Source organism: Geospiza fortis, unplaced genomic scaffold (genome assembly GCF_000277835.1).
Source record: "Geospiza fortis unplaced genomic scaffold, GeoFor_1.0 scaffold54, whole genome shotgun sequence".
In the NCBI taxonomy this organism is placed as follows: Eukaryota; Metazoa; Chordata; class Aves; order Passeriformes; family Thraupidae; genus Geospiza; species Geospiza fortis.
Genome location: NW_005054301.1, coordinates 12158936 through 12178503, shown reverse-complemented (window position 1 = coordinate 12178503; position 19568 = coordinate 12158936). Strand labels below are relative to the sequence as shown.

General features: G+C 36.2%; 1 protein-coding gene across 4 annotated transcripts in view; it reads right to left on the bottom strand.

Moving 5' to 3' along the window:
• The window catches only part of STXBP6 (syntaxin binding protein 6), a 95562-nt gene that overhangs the window by 33895 nt on the left and 42099 nt on the right, over positions 1 to 19568 (bottom strand). Inside the window, exon 2 of one of the 4 annotated variants that reach the window (XM_031065495.1) lies at positions 9093 to 9193. The exons of the other annotated variants lie outside the window; for them this stretch is intronic. Coding sequence (XP_030921355.1) covers positions 9093 to 9193 — 101 coding nt within the window. The remainder of the gene's footprint in view (positions 1 to 9092; positions 9194 to 19568) is intronic. 4 annotated transcript variants of the gene reach the window in all.

Here is a 19568-nt window from a genome sequence, read left to right as displayed (position 1 = left end):
ACAGAGAACATTAGTAGTACTGCAGTCAAATTTAAAAAAAGCTCCTCCATATATCAGGAGAGAAAAAAAATACAATGTTACAATAGTGCAGGATACAGAAACACACCAAATAAAACCATGTCCATCCAATAGTTCCAGAATTAACATGTAACATCCACCACTGAAAAGCAAAGGAAGATTCAAATACCAACTTTAATAAGTAAGACTTGACTGTCAGATTTCCTCACAAGGGAAATTACTATGGAAAATTAAAATCAAACAGAATTTCTTTCACAGCATAATATTGTTCCAATCTTGCCACACTACACTGCTAAATTCTGGAAAAGATAACCAACTAATTTATGATTGAGCAGAGATACTTTTGGCAATACTTTTAAGGAGCAAGTATAAAACCAAGTTTGTTTTTTTTTTTTTTGATAGAACCTTTCATCTCTCACTAGATGTCTTGAATTTACCAGCATCCTAGTTCTTATTTATTGTACTTGTCATTCAAAGAAAAGTCCAATTCAGGACTAACAGAGATATCCAAACTCAATCTTCAGGGAAAAAATGTCCACTGGGATGTGACAGTCTTAGAAAGCATCCAGCTTGTTGACAGAGATTTAATCTGAATCTAATACTCTGCTCTTTCTGCAGAAAAGTTTATGCTGCTTGTACCAATTCCATCATGAAACTCTAAGAAGCCTGCACACAGTACTCAGATTACCAAAACATTCCTGAATTCATGACAGACTGGAATTACTATGTCAAAACATGCTAGGAGTTCCTTCACAGCTGCCTGCTCATTTATACAATTTAGGATCACAAAAGTGAATCTGACTTCTCAAGATCACCTAGTCAAACCCCTGCTCAAAGTGGGGCAAACATTATCATTCAGTGAGGTTACTTAATTGCAAAAGATAGTAAACCAAATGAAGGACTTCACTTTCTTATGGCGATTTTTTTTTCTTCTCCTCTCCTGACTTGACAGGCAGCCCTCTACCCCAGGCAGTGGATTACTCCAGCCCAGGTGCAGGATTTCACACCTGTCTTGGCCAAACATCAGGAAGTCCCTTTCTGTTTCCCCATTCCCACATCTAGAGCCACGTTATTGAAAGTCCTACTTCCCTCCCCTCCAATTTGGTATCACCTGCAAACCTGAGGGACACAGCACATCCTGTTATCTTAGTAATGGGAAAGGAAATTAACCAGGCCTGGCTGCAGGATCAGCTTCCACAGCCATCATGCCACCAGCAGCCATCCCGTTGTGACACTGAGCCACTGTACAGACAGAATCACAGCTCTGAGCCCTGTGCTCCTCTCAGCGCTTCCTCTCACTTCCTAGTTCCAGCTCTCCTATACAAATTACCCCATCTGCCTACAAGGACAGGGAAAGCTGGGCTGCACAACTCTATTCTCATCTAAGTGAGTGATATTAGATCTACTCAGGTATTCATAAATTCCTTTACAAGCATCAATTTACTGCTGTAATGTAGAACATTAATGTAATGAGCTATAGATATTTTGTCTTTTAGTGTCAGTTTTACATAACTCATAATTTTTACCCACACCAATATTTTACTTCAGCATTACTTAATTATTGAAAGCTCAGGGTCTAACACTTAAAATCAGATGAAACATAATGTTTAAGGGCCTAGCACTGAGCAGATTTGCAAATTAAATTTGATTTGCAATTTTCAATTTATTTTTCCATAAGCTTATAGTGAGAGCCTGAATGAACTCTAAAAATACACAGAAATGACACACTACCCAGAAATAACTCTGTTATTCAACTTAACTGCCCTCTTGCTGTCAGCATTTACTTCTGATCAAGTTCTATATCCTTAACATTTATGTCAGTCATTTTTACTGCATCGACCACTCTGTAAAAACCGCAAGCACTTTAAGGTAGGGGAATAAAGTAAAAGAAAAAAATGCACAATATTTCTACCAGACTATAATTTTTTCCTCTTCCCTCCATTCAAAATTAAACATATAAAGAAAGGGAAGAATCTCCAAACACCAGGACTAACAACTGGATTGTCAACATATGCAAAACAATTGCTATTGTTCGTGTATGAAATTTATTACTATGCAACTTACATGCATTTTTGTATTTGCAGTTGTCTTTGTAAAAAGGGGGATTTTGTCAGTTGGTTATGACTTGGGAAGTTTTTTTATTCTCTGCTTCATATACCTCTAATATAGAAAATTCCCATCCTGAAAGAAAAGGTCCTCTGTCTCTTCTGAAGTTTTATGTATAGAAGAGCATTTGCTTGATTTTTCTGTCCTCTAATACACAGAATTAATATCATCTATTATTCTAAGCCTCATAGCTTGTAAATTTGGTGCTAATAGCTTCTTCCCACTGCACAGTTACAGCCAAGAATCACCGTGACTGTTGGCTTGTCTGCTGCCCAGTCCATGAAGGCTGTCCTGTAATTAACCTGTTAGAGTCATCCATAAATACTCTGAGAAAACAAGACAAATGGTGCAGCAAAGAAGAAAATCTGTCATCTTGACTGTAAATTGCTTAGTTTAAATGTATCAATGTATTTTTCAAGGGCTTGGAACGACACTAAAATTTGCTGTTTAAGACATGAACAGAATGGCTTTAACTTGAACTACAGTAGTAGCAATAATACCTCCACAGGTTTTTCAGTTTCCTTAAGCCATTATTCTTTGTGAAATAAAATTCTTTCTAAGCTTGCCAAAAGTCTTGAACATATAAAACCTTTATAGTGGTAGCTACTGAGACCAGCATCTAGCCATGTTCTCCTCAAAAGAAAATAACTGGCCTTTCCAAAATAAAAAAGTCCAATACAAAATTTTATTATAAAAATTTAAATGAAAATACTGTTTCATTACTGAAATTATTAATAGCTGCAGACAAAAACATGTGACTGACTCCTGAGTAATACCTTCACAAAGCAAATCAGTATCACTGCAACACATGCACTCATACTCAGCTATGGCAATTTAGAAAGTAAATTCTGAGCACTGATTAGAAGTTACATCAAAGCACTTCCCCTAAGATACTCTGTGAACTATTTCTGCGTATTCTACATGAATTAAGGACATATTTTAGAAGACACTTCAAAATTTTACTGCATTTTACGCCTCTTTGTTGTCAATCTCTATACTAGAGCAGTATTAGTAATGCATTGTATTTTCACTGCAGATTAGTAATTCCCTGGTAAATCAATTAATGATACAGATGTTAAGTCAATGTAAGAAAAAAAGTTTACTGTCTAATGTTCTTTGAAATTACATTTGCCATGTGATCAAACAATCAACTAAGAACTGAAGTCACAACATTTAGAATGTAATTTACACGTATTGACTTCTGAGCTTAAAAGCATTAAGAAAGAGAAAGGTATACTTATAGATCAATGGCATATATAGCTACTTTTAAAACTTAAAATTCGAAAACCATATCATGAGAGCTGACCAACAAAAAAGGGTCAAAACTTCCTGAAAAAATAATTTTCCTCTAAAGTTGCAGGTTTTGTCAATCAGGTTAAGCTTCAACAATTTTGTCCAGAGATTTAAATTACAAAATTGATCCCTCAAAAGCACTCATTTTAGTGAATAACACTTTTATAATTCCACAGAAAAAATATGAGTGTTGACTCAGATTTTAAAAATTTAAATACTGTGAAACTGTAAGTTTCTGGTGTATCACTATCAACATATTAAAAGCAAAACTGACTTAAGATACCCTATTTTACTGAGAACTTTAGCATTTACTGAAGACAGAAGACATGAAGTCCCTCTCCACAGACTACGATATATTATGCAATCTGTCCAGCTGGTTGACAGGCTGTCAAGAGGTGTAAGTCCCAGTCCAATCCTGATTTATACACATGGCCTTTATACCCACTCATCAACCGATGCAATCAATACCAATCCTTTCATGACTGTCCATACCGAGGACTTAAGATTGGATGTTTTATGGACTAAAGAAGCAAAAGAACAACAAAGTTCAGCCAAAGCAAGAAGAGAAGTAACTTCAGCATCATAAGTAGTTCCCAGTGAATGTTGTTTAAGACTTACGTTGTTTAAGACTTATTAAGAACCCTCAAATTTACAAAAAATAAGTCCTGGAGAACAGTGTAACAGGACAGTTAGTAAATAAATGTAAGCATTACAAGCAATCTATTTCTAGTTTTTAATGCCTAAATGCCACCTAAAGAGTTGAACCAGGACTTACTTCAGAGAGTAGTGACATACATAAAAGCCAAAGAATGGCTATTTCTAGTAAACAGGTTTTAGACTGCTCTCCTCTGCCCCTTACCCCAACCATCTTGATTTAGATGAGATTATTTTTGTACTTTTGGCCAGTATACATATTTTTAAAGTTATGCCAAAAATTAAGAAAAATGTGTATCTTATCTTGAAACACATTATCTTCTATACTCTAACACCCTTTCACATTCTTTCTGAATATAGAGAATTTAACACTGAATTATCTGTACTTCCTTTTGCCCTGTGCTCCCCTCCTCCCCTTGCCACGGCTAAAGAACTTATTAGGACTGCATAGCCATGATCAGAGGCTTCCTTTCTCAGTGCAACTCTATTAAGACCACTCCCATGTACATAAGAAAAAAAACCCCTTTAACCAATATTCCTGTATAATACATTTCTCATGCAGAGACAATTTTACATATTCAAGAGTGACTATTCTAGCCTGGAAGCCAGCTATACTGATGAATCTTTTATGAACAAGGCATTATTGGTACCACACCAACAAATCCATATAATTCCACTTTAAAAGTTCAAGCTTAGAAGCAAAACCAGAAATACTAAACCCAAGAGATGAATCAAAAGGTTTGTAAAGACAGTGCTATCATCAATTTGAAAAGGAATCACTGACCATTTCAACAAAATACATTATCCAATACTAAAAGAGAAAGAAATATAAAATAGAGAGAAGATTAAATAATCATTATCTGACAAAGACAGACTCAAGGTGGCTAAAGGAAAATGCTGAGCAGTAAAAAGAACACTGTACAAGTCTAAAGCATGCTGGTCTGAGCTAGTGAAAGTCTCATTTCAAATCAAAGGTTATTTACTTTACTAGGCTCAGCTCTTTGCAGTTTCAGGAAGTGGGGCTGGCAGATGCAGGACTGCAGCCCATCTATCACTTTCTCAATGCTTAGAGCCACACATTTGTATTACACACCACTACTGTCTGCACAGTTCAGACTCCTAACACTTCCCTTTCCTATCAGAGCACTGCAACAACAGTATGACAATCTTCCTAAGTCAAGATAAAAGGAGAACAGACAAGGAGCTTTGTCACAATCTATTTTCCCCTAATGGTTCTCTTCTGTACCATTTCCCAGCCAGCCAGGCCCAGACATCAAAAGAGAACTGGATCAGAGCTTCATGTCTCTGCCCAATGTTTCAGGAGAAAACAGCTCTAGACCACTGTCTTATACACATGGCCTAAGGCTAATATTTTTTGTTTGTATACATTGAGGACAATTTCATCCATGCAGTGCCAAACTGTGTCCTGCTTTAGTAATAAATAACTGCTTTGATTTGTTCAGCCTGGAAGAACTCACTACATTGCATCAAGACCTGTTTTATTATTAAGATCTATGCTTTGTGGTTGGCTCTCTCAATTCTAGGAATCCATTTTTTGGTACAAATAAGCTCTAAACAATGAATAATTTTAATGTTTTGTTTCTTTCAGATAAGCACGCACGTTAAGGAGACAGAGGTAATTCAAAGCAAGCCAAATGTGGTGCTTTTATAGCTGGTTTCTCTGTCCTCTACCCACCAAGAAAATACAGTGCACTTCCAGATCTTTTCCTTCTAGAAAACTCAGAGTATTTATTGAGTTTCTTAGAAACTAAAAAAGTTAAACAGAATGGCTGACGAAGAATTTCTGTTAGAGAGGGGAAAAGCATTTCGTATTTTTCCATAGGAGCAATAAAAATCACAAATTAGTCCCTGTGAAGACAAACCTATTCAACAAACTTTTATTTTGCTTTCTTTTGCATACTAGAACCTTACTGAATAAATAAATTTCAGATTAGAGTTTTAAGCTGGAAACAATTCAAATTTTTAAAAGGCTTGAAACAAAAATGCAAAAATCTTTGTACTTAAAAAAAACACACAGGGTTTGCTTCACACTCTAAAGACTTGCTTTCACAGCTTTGAAGACTTTACAATTTGAGCATATTGTCAACAGCTATCATAACTTCTGCAGGTCTGACCCTGTCTCCCAGTGAAGGTCGGAAAATCAGCTGGATATTTCCAAATCCCAAGACTGTAGCAATAAAGCTATCATATAATCTAAGTTGCTCTGTAGTGAAATTTAAGAGAAATTTCCTAGAAACACAAGTTTTTAAAAACTATCCGTATTCAATAGCTTACTTGCCCAAGTATACATTAATAGTAGCAGTTAGACACAGCACCTTAAAAAGGGGGGTGGGGTAAAGGGAGAAAAAAACACCACAGCCCACCCTACAGGCTAATTCTCCTAATGAGAAACCTTACCTTGTTTCACAAATATTAACTTCCACTACTTTTCCATCTGGTAGTTATTCCCAGTTAATGACCTGTTGCAAATACAGCCATTTCAGCTTACACTCACTCAGAACAGCATTCTGCTACTAGATAAGATGTTCTACTAAAACTAAAGTTGTTGCGCTTTACCCCAAAATACATAAATAAAAGATCAAGAATAGGACCCCTTGCTATAAGGGGTTTAATTCCCCATTCCATCATTTCACATGATCATTTGAGAACTCAAAAAATTTAATTAAAATTACATATTGAAATCATTACACCATTCCTATTTGAGTTCTTCCTTACTTGGCATTTTTTCTGTCACTGGCTTTTCAAGAAGCAATAACTTGTCTCTCAAAACTTAAGTCTCTGTTCATGAAACAGTAAATGGGACATGAGAATACCTGAGAACCATTGGGACACAGTAATTAGTACCTGTCATTTGATTTGCCTAACTTGATTACTGCAAGAGCTGTTTGTTTATAATGCTTGCTGCAAAATCTCCCATGGCATCAGCAAGAGATGCTCACTGAACCCTTTTGTCCTCCCAGGCTTGAGAAAACTGAAATGGTTTTCTCTTACATGAGAAAACTGATATTTAGTCAGCTCTCAGTTAACATCTTAAATCCACAAGATTACCTATGAATCTAAAAAGGTTTTGTCTGCTGTAGACAGCTATGTACAAGCAGAACATTGCAGCATCAGCTGGTTTAACAGTTCTTAAGGGAACACATCTGCATCCTAGTTCTTGGTTTCCCACAGACTGACTATCACAGCTATACAGAATATGCTATTTCATACTAAAAGAAAAGAGCACTACCTTAGAAAATTTAGATGCTACAGGGACAGGTATTCAACTACTTAATAATTTGGCACTGCTAAAAGTGCAGGGGTGTGTCCCTATTAGCATGTCAGGACAAAAAATGATGGTAATGAGGCCTTCAAAAGGCTCTTTAGAAGTCAATTTAGCCTTTTCAGAGATTTATTGAATGTGGTATAATTGCAAAGACTGCCAACACAAGAAGTTGAATGTGATCCAGAATATAGCTATAGAAACTACATCATGGAAAGAAAGCAAAGGCATTTAGACCAAAAGGATACGAGGACTAAAATTACAAGGGAAGGGAACAGAGCAGCCTTATCCCATTTGAAGGTTTCCATCTTAGTATCTTGCTCTCCCTAGTAAAACTCAGCACAAGAAATACAGTAATGATGAACAGACTTTTAAAAGAAGCATCTCAATAGCTTACAAACGCTCAAGGATTACTGGAGAATAACATGGGAATAGTAAGGTCTCTAGGTTTTAATTATATTTTAAAGGGATGTCTGCTTCAGTAGTATTTTGTGTGCCAAGTTATGCTGGAACATTCCCTGACTAACAGGTATTGAATATGACTAGCAAAAGTATAAGAATACGACCAGGATCAGATTACTTTAAAGCAAATAATTAAACCACATCAATGTATCTTAAGGAGAGGTGAAGTGCATAATCAGCCAAGTGATGTTTCACAGCTACAACACCCCTACATACCAGGCATTTAGAAAGGAATATAAAAAAGGGGCAGAAACATTTCCACACTTCTGTGTTGGTCAAACTATCCAGACATAAGTTACTCATTTAATTTTAAAAAGACCTTGCAGAAAGGTCATCCATGCATGAGCCCACCCATGGGAACACACCCATTAGTATTGTGCTCCTATGACAAAGGGAGCTATCTGATGCAATAGTTCTGTCTTAGAGAGAAGCAGTCCTTTACTGATATGCCACCATAAGATACAAGGATTAGAATGTGACATGAAAAATAATTGCATATGTTCTTCCCAACTCACCTGATGCTACCAATCAACATTTTCCCTTAGAAAGATAAGGATATATTACACATCTATTTTTGCAACACATGACATGTTAATCAATTGCCATGCATATAAAAGTGAATATTTGAGACTATCAACACTGTTGATACTTAGTAAGTCTTCATTCAGTGACAAATAAAGTACAATAGGTTTGAGGAAATAAATAATATATTTCACATAAATCTGGTAGAAATAAATGCTTTAAGACAGATATCCTCTTTACAATGGGCTAGCCATCTGTGAGGCTTAGGTGACTGAACCAAAACACTTATTTGGGTTGTGAGCTGTTAATTCTTTTGCTGAGAATACTCTGCTGCTTGTGAATATATTCATTCATAAAATGGGCTGTTATGTTACTCAGTTCCTCTAAATGTATATCCTAGTATATATAACTGATTCATCAAGGGGAGCCTATGGAAATTACTATTTTAGTATAAGGGGGGAAGTACATTTGAAGCAGTGGAGTAACACCACTTGTTGCTGCTTAGGAAAGCCCTTGCATAGTAAATAAGCCTTGTGAATTTCACTTTGTTCCTGTTTTGATTATTAACACATAATATTTTTATTTTTTATATTTAATAAATGCATAACTTGTTTATGAAGACACCATTTGGTCTCAATAATTTCAAATACAGCTTTGGCCAAATGCATGGAATCAATCTCTTCAGGATTTGTACCAGCACCAAACAAGAGCGACAGTGCAGAGGCAGCAGAGGTCATGGTCACAAGTTTGGTACCTCTATGGCATAAATCAGGTACTGCTGTCAGGTGCCTCTTCCCATTGCCTTGGCTTTCACTCTGTCCCATGCCATGGCTTTCAGTCACAGGTGGTACCAGACTGCAGAGTGAGCAGGATGAAAAAGAACACAGGAAAAGAAAAATATTTTTCAGTTGAATCAGTTCCTGACCTGGATCAGTAATATGACTGCACAAACTGCAGTGCCATTTGGAAAGGGAGAGAATGGCAACTCCCTAAAGAGCCACCAAAGAAATAAAAGTAAAGAGTTATGCTGAAGGACTTGCTTTATAGATTTCTTTCAGACTTGTATTTCTTGCTCTGTTTTTTTTTTCTTTTTGTTGTTGTTGGTTTTTTTTTTTTTTTTTTTGGTAATTTTTTTCATTCTGAAATGTCCCCTGGTACATTATTGAGCTAATTCCTTTTCTTTCATGACTTGGACTAGATCAGTCCCCACTAGGTTGGATAAGAGCTGACTAAATATCAGTTAAACATCAATTTGGTACACAGACATTTTTCTAATCTAATGTTTTGTAAGTTCTGGTTCAAGCGGTCATCTACCTGTTGATTTAACACTTGCTTAAAACTATTTCAAGTGTCAAAAAGTAAAAACAACCAATACGTAGCAGCTTGAGTGAGAAGCTATGAAGTTGTCAAAAGTTATACCACATTAATTCACTTTCATAAAGAACACAGACCATACTAATTTAAAACAGTTTCATGACCTGTGTTTCCTATAATACTTATCATGATACTACATAGGACTTGAACTCTATCTTCTGACATTTAATTAATTTAAATATTTACCTAATAACTTTATCCAAAATTATGACAGCTTAACATACGAAATAAAAAGAAAGGGTCTGTATCTTTCAGCAAACAGTTAAATATGAAGCTGTCACCAAGCAACTCAATTCCTTCATTTTTATAAATGCCTTAGGACTCTATCCACTTTCCAATTCACCAAACAATGTAGCACAATGTGACACCATTACAAAAATAGCATGCGAATTTTGTTAATGTTTTACATCTTACCTATGTTCTACTGCTTGATTAGCCAGACATTTCTCTCTTTAACAAAACCACTGACAATAGAACACTAAGTACACTCTCCCACGGCAGCACTGCCAATTAGACTTGGCTGTAAGAGTTACAAAAGAAAGACAGCATGAAATAGATAATTAAAACCTTACAACTACCAGCACAATAGGCACCACTGGATATATCACTAAATTCACCCAAAGTACCTATATTAATGCTGAGGCAAATTCTCTGGATTATTGCTAGAGATGCTGCTGTTCAGACAGGAATGCAAACACATGGCTTTATGAAGCTGCTTAAGATACCGTGTTTCACATATGCCTGAAGGGGATCCACCAGTTGCATTTAATTACAGATCAGGGTAAGAAGATAAATCACTCTAATCTGGAAAATCAAATTAAAACACAAATACATTCACACTTTGTTCACAGAATTTAAGAATGGTTTGGATTGTAAGAGACCATAAAGATCATCTAGCTCCATCTCCCTTTGCTACGGGCAGGCTAGATCAGGTTGCCTAAAGTCTCACCCAGCCTGGTCTTGAAGACTTCCAGGGACGGGGCATCCACAGCTTGTTGGGACAACCAAATCCTAACACACAACATATGAGCATACTTTTCAAAAATTCTACTTAAGTATCTGTGATCTATTGCAGATCAATTATTTTAACATTATCAAACAAGGCTTTTTCAGGATTTTCTTCATAAAGCAAGTCAGAAAGCTGAAAATAAAACAAATCTAAGCAACAAACCTGCCCTGCGTTCAGCCTCAGATATATCCTCCCCTTTTTCCACCTCAAAGTCTTCCCTACACATAAGATCAAGACTTTTAATATTTGCAGGTTTCCCCACACAATTTGCTGCACTAGGGGTCAGACTAGGGGTTTGAGCTACATACCAGGATCCTGAGAAACACCAGTGTGTGCTCTTTCATACCTATTTGTCTAGAAATTTCAAGTATAAACACACAAATTCTGTTTAAGAATGCCTGGAGTCCTCCTCAATACCACAAAAATCTCACTCAAGTCATACTTCACTGAGAAAGATAAAGAGCTATCAGACTTGCATGTACTTCTCTCAATGAAGCAAGTAAACATGGATTCAAAAGCCCATGGTCTGGAATAACATTAGCTAGCTCAAGTCCCTGGAGTAGAAACATACTGATACTTAGCTGAGTTATTCTCCATCCCTGCTTGTAGCTGTTTGAGAAAAATCAGTTATCTCAACAACTACTTCAAGTTCCTGTAATTCCTTACCCTTCCACACACACAGTTCAGACCAGCTCCTGTGTTGAACAAGTCTCAGGAGGGGTTGTATCTTGAGAAGTTAAAAAATGTACAGTATTACTGGTAGTGTTTTGCAGGAGGGGTAACTCTTCTATTTTTAAGATTTTCCATGAGCAAGCAAGAAATTCTGATACCCTACCTATTAAAGAGAATGAGACTTTTTTAAAAGATTATTTTCAAATCAGAATCTTATACGGTACATACTACCATTGCTCTCAGATTAATATCTCTTTCAGGGATTTCCTTTACCAATATAGTATACTAATCCGTTAGCTTTAATAGGAATCCCAGACTTTAGTAACTCATTCTTTGATCCTATGATGGCCAGCCTTAAATTTAATTTAAGAGACTATACAGCAAATTCATAGTGGATTCTTGCTGTATTAATGATTAGGAACTTTAGAACTGAACACAAAACAAAGAAAAAGACTATACAAATTGCATCTGTATATCCCAGACTGCAGTAGACTTCTCTTGCCATTGTTAATAAACCTATGTTTATCCTTCTGTAATGAATACATAATGAAAAGGATTCAGTAACATCAGCAGCAGCTGCATCTTGAAAGGTTACACAAATGCTACCCACAGGGATCCTATAGAATATGTAATACAACAAGATACAGTCAAGACTGATTATCATATGAATGACCTTGCAGAGTTAAAAAACCCCCAGCAATGCATAAGCAGAAAACCATTAAATTTTATTACAGCATTATGACAATGCTAACCCATAGACTGAAGTTTTACAGATTACACAAGTGTAATCAATTGTACATAACTCATTTACTGGTACAACCCAAAAGATGGGGAAGACAACAAAGTAATTTTGAAACATTCTCTGCACTTCCGAGCAACAAAACAATCCCAAAGGTGCACATATGAAAAGGGCTAACACGTGACATCACTCTGCATTTCCTTTGAAAGTACATCCAGCTGTTTAGAGATGTCCATAAGAAATACTGTTTCCCACTCATATATTATATTGACCCCTTCCAGATTCTAAACCTTACCAACACATGGTTTGCATCTATTGATAAACATCAGTTTAGTACATCAACCTCCTTTTATAGGCCTCAGTTTGCTTTTTCAATTCATTACTGTCGACACTGAAAGGAATGCAATCTCATTTATTACTGCTACTACTTCTACTGTTCACTCTTTTCATACTGTATTATACTGGTGAAGAAACTCCTGCAGATCCTCACAGCATTTGAAATACCCAGAAATAGTATCTTGATGCCTTGTTAAATCCCATTTTGGATGTTCTGCAGCCATGATAATTTCCAATGAATAATATTCTTTGTGGCATATTATTCAGTGAATAATATTCTTTCTAATTTATGCTGATTAATCCCTTAATCCAGATTCCATTTCAATACAATGACTACCAAAAGCTAAAATAACAAATCTATGAACATGTACCCTATGAACATGTGCTTAGACCCCTCAGAGGTCCTGAGCCTCACTCACCAGTGGCTGATGATTCTACTTAAAAAGATGTGGCCAGAGAGCAGGTATGAGCAGAGGAGTTACACAGCTGCACCTTAAGATGCAGGCTGCACATTGTACTGAGCACACCTTGCACAGTATGGCATCAGCTAGTCCCGACCCCTCCAGACACCTGTACCCCTCAAAGATCCTGCTTCCACTTGCTTTAAAAATGAAACTAAGCACTAGCCAACACTTAGGGTAATAAGGAAGTACCACACCTTGTGGAAAGGCAATCCTACAATCAACTACATTATGATTTGAGGGTTCTTGTAAAATATCTTTTTGTACTCACTATCCAATAGGATAAAACTAAATTCTGTACAAATTGCAGCCACACCAGTATCAAAAATTAACCTGAAAAGTTAGACAAGAATTTTTAGATTTATACTGGAAACATCAGAAGTGAGCAGTCTACCCCTTTTCTTTACAGTACTAATTACCGCTTATGAAAGCTTATAGTCACTTAGCAACTTGGTGGTGGTAACTGCCTTTGTTTCAAGAATATTGATAACTAGGTTATGAAACTACTGACTCAATAAAAATAACATCTTAAAATAAAGGACATGTCAGTCAAGTTACTCCTATTCTAGGAAATTCTATGTGTACTCTGAGTCAGAGTGCTTTGACAGATAAAGCACATAGGCACGAAATAGCTTGACAAAGTTTCATTTGACTATATTAAATTTTCAGAATTTTCTGAATATCAATTCCATCCAGTTCCTGAGATGTTTGTAATATGTTCAAAATGAAACAAACCCCATGCTTTAAAAAAACATTTCTATAGTTAGGAAAACAATTTTCATATCAGCCCTCAAACTGATGCATTCCTGTTATGATTTAAATTAAATTGTCTGCTTAGGCAGCACTTTAAAACTGAAAGGATTTTCATTTCTTTTATTCTATTTTCTACACCCATGTAGATGTTTGACAAACTGTTTTATTAACATGCCACACTACTAGAGATAAAGTATTTTATGCAAAAAAATGAAGTCACCATATTACTGATTTTTTATCTGTATTCTTATTCTGTATTCTCTCACAGAAATGCTGTGAGAGAACTTAAACAAATAGAGGAACTATGTCTAAAGCTAATTTTAAAATATAAGAAGGTGTATATGTTGAATTCAATTTGTACCCCTCTCTTCCATGTTTACTTAAGCCTAAGTAAATGTCCATTAAAACATATGGACAATGTATTATACTATTTGCTATATGTGACAGTATTTGTGGAGGACAAAAAAAGCTGAAGAGGCTGTAAATTCTCTTTTCATTGAGATTAACGGGCAAAAGAGAATGAAGCATGAACGATAAAGCCAAAAATCTTTCCCAGAGGGAAGGAGTAATACACTTGAATAGGTGGAAAGGAAGCCAGAGCACAACCACAGTTTACAGATGAATGTCAAACATTTAGAAGCATGCAACATTTTTTCCATTACTCCATCCCCACAAACATGTCCTAATGGACACTCATTAACAGACAAAAATACAGCTCTACAAGGCTGCTCTAGTAATCATAATTTCTTCACCATTCTGTGAACTTCTTACTTTTTTCAAATAGTTTTAAAACCTAGCTCTATGGCCAAAAAAATTCCAACCATTTTGTAGGAGCAGTATCTCTGCCCTTCTGTTACGTGCAGAAGCTTCCTGCACAGAGCTGACAAGCAACTCCTAGGACTGGTTTAATCAAATATTACACAAATCAACTGAATACCTTTTGATCTCCTATTAGACAATCACTAATAAAGCATGGAGTTCACAAAACCTGCCAGAAACAAACATCCAACTGAAGTGCAGACAAAGTGGCCAGGGAAAATAAGAAATAGGAATTATGTACTCCAAGTGATTCCTCCTGAACCTGGAATGAAGCCAAGTGATAGCATATCAAATTTTCACAGAAATGGCACAGTGGAAGCCTGGGTTTACAGCAGGATTCTAGAAAGGAAAAATAAAGAAAAGCAAAAATATGGCCCAAAAGAGCAGATGTGGTATTGAAAATTAAGAGCTTGACTGCAAGATGGAAAAGCCAGAAAGTGGATTCTTTAAAAAGAGCAGGAAGATAAAAGAGGGTGGAATAATCACATGAGGTTAACAATCAGCAACGTTACTAGTGTTATGAACAGAAGAAGTTGGCATAAGCAGAGAGGATTAGTGTTATGTTTTGTTTCAGAAAAGGATAAGATTTTTGCACAGAGCTGGACAGCTGGAGATTGAGTTAAGCAGAAATAGAGCCAAGTGGACAATGGCCTGTTACTAGTGAATATTCACATTCAGGAAGGAAGTGCGCAAAATTAAAACAAGAATTAACTTGAAGTGAAACAACTATGGTTAGTGACTGAAACTTCTCCAAGAAGCAATAGCCATGGCTAAATAATGCAAATAATTTATCATAAAGAAAAAGGCATATTTTAGAAGTGGAAGTAACAAACAGAAACCTTGCCGAAGTAAAACTTCCATAAATCAGAGGACTAAAAGAAGTTGTTCACAACTTATTTGTTTTAGAATAGTAGCTACTCACAGAAAAAGGGAATTTCAAATCTTTTTCCCATCTTCTAAAGGCATTACAGATATGCAAAAATCAGGAAGACATCATGAAACCAAGCTGATTGCCCTAAGTAATGCAGGTGTTTTTTAAAGAGAGAAAAAAGCAAATGGAAAAAAAGAAATACTGTTTGAACAGGTCCACCTTAAACAGACCTGAGAACCATATGAAATTCTTTAAAGAAGTGACTGAGCTGAATCAGTGAGAAACCATGGGTTATGGATAAACACTTACAATAGAAAAAGCAGAGCAGCAGATAGTCACAGATACATGTAACTTTTACAAGATTTTCTACACATCATTAAATTTTCAGTCCAAAGCAGTAGTACACCTCTGGTCATTGAAGTCTTTGAGACTGTGCTACCTACGTAAATGAACAGTTAAAACTATTCTTGACACCATTTCTACTTGTTTAGGCTGCTGCTCTGGGTAATTCCAGACAGTCTGAACAACACCAGTGCCTATACACTGAACAACACTATACACTATTTTTTTTTAGTATATTATTTAACAAATAAAGACTGGATCAGATGATTATTTCAAGGCTCCTTTCAACCCAGGCTGTTCTGCTATTCTCTGATTAGTGTAACATAAGGACTGAAAAATGATTAAACAAGGAAACATTTTTATCATATTATAAAGGCAATTAGAGCCTTTAACGAAAAGTTGTTTCTCATCACACGGATCACAAACTCTCACAACCATGACATACTTCAGTCCTCACAGTATCTCAGTACAGACTGAAAGTCCTAACTTGCACAATGGCAACCTCATGCTCCAACACATCATTAGGAGCAAGAGAAGTATGTGGTTCAACCAGCTGGTGTAGTTGCACGTGTTGATTCTTTCTGTTCTGCTCTTCCCTTCCTCACACTTTTCCCTGGCCAGAACAAAAGCTATTTGACTATTTGGCCTAAGCACAAAAATATTTTATTAGGATACATCAGGTTCTAGCTGGAACACAAACAAGCCTCACTTTTAGTTAAAATGATATGAACATAGATCACAGAACATATCCCCGGAGATGTGAAAAAATGACTGAACATGTTACTTAGCGCTACAATTTAGCTGACAAGGTGATGACTGTTCAAAGTTGGACTCAATGACCTTAGAGATTTTTTCCAACCTAAATGGAATTTATGGAATTATGTGATTCACAATACTTCCCAAAGTACAATACAAAATCTAAAGGCAAACTTGTAAGCAAACTTGCTTACTTTTTTTTTATCTCTAGGTGACCAGGGGAAAACAGGAGACAAAAGGAAAACCTATTTTTAAATTTAAAAAAAAATTTAGGAGTCCAAATGAATAAAATATGAATTGCTTTATCAGTCAATACACACAGTGGTTTATGAGTTTAGACTCTTCCTAACGTCACTGTAAAAACCCTCCCATCTCCCAGTTCCTAAAAAATTTCAAAGCATCTCCTCAACCCGTTTTCTGTTCCCCATACTTAAAGACAATTTTTGTTTTGTTTCCCAACTACCTTTCATTACAGATTGGACACAGGGCAAAAATGCAGCATTCCCTGAAATGGTACAGCTGAAGGACTGTTTGCATATTTGTCCGGCAAACTTACATGTGCTAAACCTAAGAAAACTATTCTTAAAAGAAATCATTATATGTGAGTACAAAAATAAAGGTGAACAGAAATCATTCCAGAACTTTTAAGCATTCTCTTACCTAGCTGTTGTTTTCTTTTTAAGCAAATTCAACAAATTTTAGCTGCCTAAAATCTTCTCAGATACTATTCTAGACAACTTTAGATATTCCCAGACACTTAAACAGTCAAGTTTTCTTTAGCAATCTGTCATTAATGCAAGTGAATAAATATAATGTCTGAAGGTTTAAAGCTTTTGTTTACTTCAGCTTCCACTTTTTTTGCCTCACTCAGAAAAAGCATACTTTGTGTAACTGCTTTAAATACATGTTGTAAACATTTCTCTTGCTAGAAGTAAGAGAATGTTCTTTTAACATTCTATTCCCTTCCAGTCACAGAAAATTGCTCTTGCCATTACTATGTGTGTTCCACACTATCTGTGTTCCACAGAGTGACATGAGGCACAGGTTTAAGAAAACTAACACAGCAGGGGCTGATATCATATTATCCAGGAAAAGCATTTACCAGTTATTTCATCCAGCAAGACGTTTATGTTGCAGCTTCCCTTCCAGCTGAGCCTGTCCTCCCAAGACAGGTCTAAGTAGACAATATGAAAAGAGAATGAAATGCTTACAGTAATTTTCCAATACCTATTTAAGATTAGGGGCTAAAAATGCCCAAGGAACTTTACTGCCTAACAAGTATGTTTTGCAATGTTATAAAGTTTTCTCAGACTCAGCCTCTGAAAATTTCACCCAAATGAAATTTTGTTTAAAACAGTAACATTAGAGAATTTGTAGGATTTTAACTTTGCCATTCCCTGAGGCTATCAGAGTGTTACTGTGGGCTGCTGAGCTCTAATGAACAGAAAAGCAGCTGACTGGGTGTGCCAGACTTTCTCTATGAAGTTGTTCCAACTAAACAGTTACTAGAGATTGTTTTAACTTGGACTAATGGGTAGGCTGCTCCCTGATACAAGGCCAACAAAACTTTGCATAGTTTATATTCTCTCAGCCTCCCCACCCTTCATATGTTGTTTTTTCCTTCTTGTTAGGATATGCATAATCAGAGTACAAAAACAAGTTACTAAAAATCTAAATGTAAGTAGGCTGGAGGAAAAACAATGCCTGCTGTAAATGCAGAGCACTTGTTCACAGTAGCACATATACATGCATACATGAGAACATGAGCTTGTTTTTAATTCAACAGTCTGAAACATTCAGATATTATAACAGTAAGGGACAATTGGACAGACTTAGTCCATTAACTAATTCCACCCTACTGTGTTTTTCAGGTCTGTCTTGCTACTCGATTGATATATGAGCTCCTGTGGCAGCAGTTTGCATAAACTGGGGGACACAGGCTAAACACACCAGAAAATCAATCATCAGTTCTGATCTGTTCTTTTTCAATTTTACTTGCTTTAAAAGGATTATTTACAGATTAAAGTCCCAAACAGAAAATATTCAGACATCAGAACTGCATTATTCATCTTTCTCTTTGTCAAGGCAACAATAAAATCTACCTAACAATAGAGAAGCTTGATGCAGTATTCTAATCAGCTTAGCAGTTCCTTTTTTAAGTATTTCTTACGTGCTGCTCCACGCTGAAAATTATTCCATAGTACAGTATTTAAAGGCCAGATGTATGGTGAAAACTTACAGGCTTTGACTCATATCGCTTGGAGTACTATAAAAAGATAAGGTTTTAATCTGATGTTTATCTACTAAAAGGGTCTAATACAGTAAGCGTTGGTCAGTGAGAAAGAAAACTTCTGGTTTTCTTCACAAGATGATATTACTTCTAAGAGCAGAACTATACAGCAATCAACAGAAATGCTTTCTGAAATACAACATCAAGGGAACATTCCAGATGTTTTCTGCCCAGTATGATTCAACAATCCATAATGCAGTGAGTCAGGGTATTATACATACTACACTCCAGCACTACAAAAACTAAGACTGTTCAGAATGAATCCTATTGCAAAGCAAAACACAGCAGTTTTAACTGTTAAGGTACCATAAGAATAGCTTCTGCCAAAGCTAGCAATTAGGGGATACTCACACATGTCTTACGTGCATGGCTGCTGTACTCCACCTTGAAAGGATAGTTACCATGAAAATTTGTTAAGTAGAGCATTACTTCACAGCTCTGCATTTTTGTCACATACAAGATAGCACCAAACCCCGCCAAAAGCCTCACTTGGACCAAGAATGAACAAACTGTTTCCAAAGACATCATGACATTCAAACATTTTAACCTGGCATTAAACTTGATGCAAGCATCTGCCACGTTCTGGGCAAAACATGGCACTGAAATACATCATCACCACTGAAGTAAGGTGCTGCCAGCTCTTGAGGAATACAAACCTACTCAGCACAAGTAATTACAATAAATGGATAAAGCTCTATAGAGCCCCCATTCTCTTTGGAACACAGAGGGGAGTGAAGGGGTCTGCAACATAACTACTTCGCGTAGTAATTTTTGCATACCTCCATGAAAAAGCCCGCAAAGTCCAACT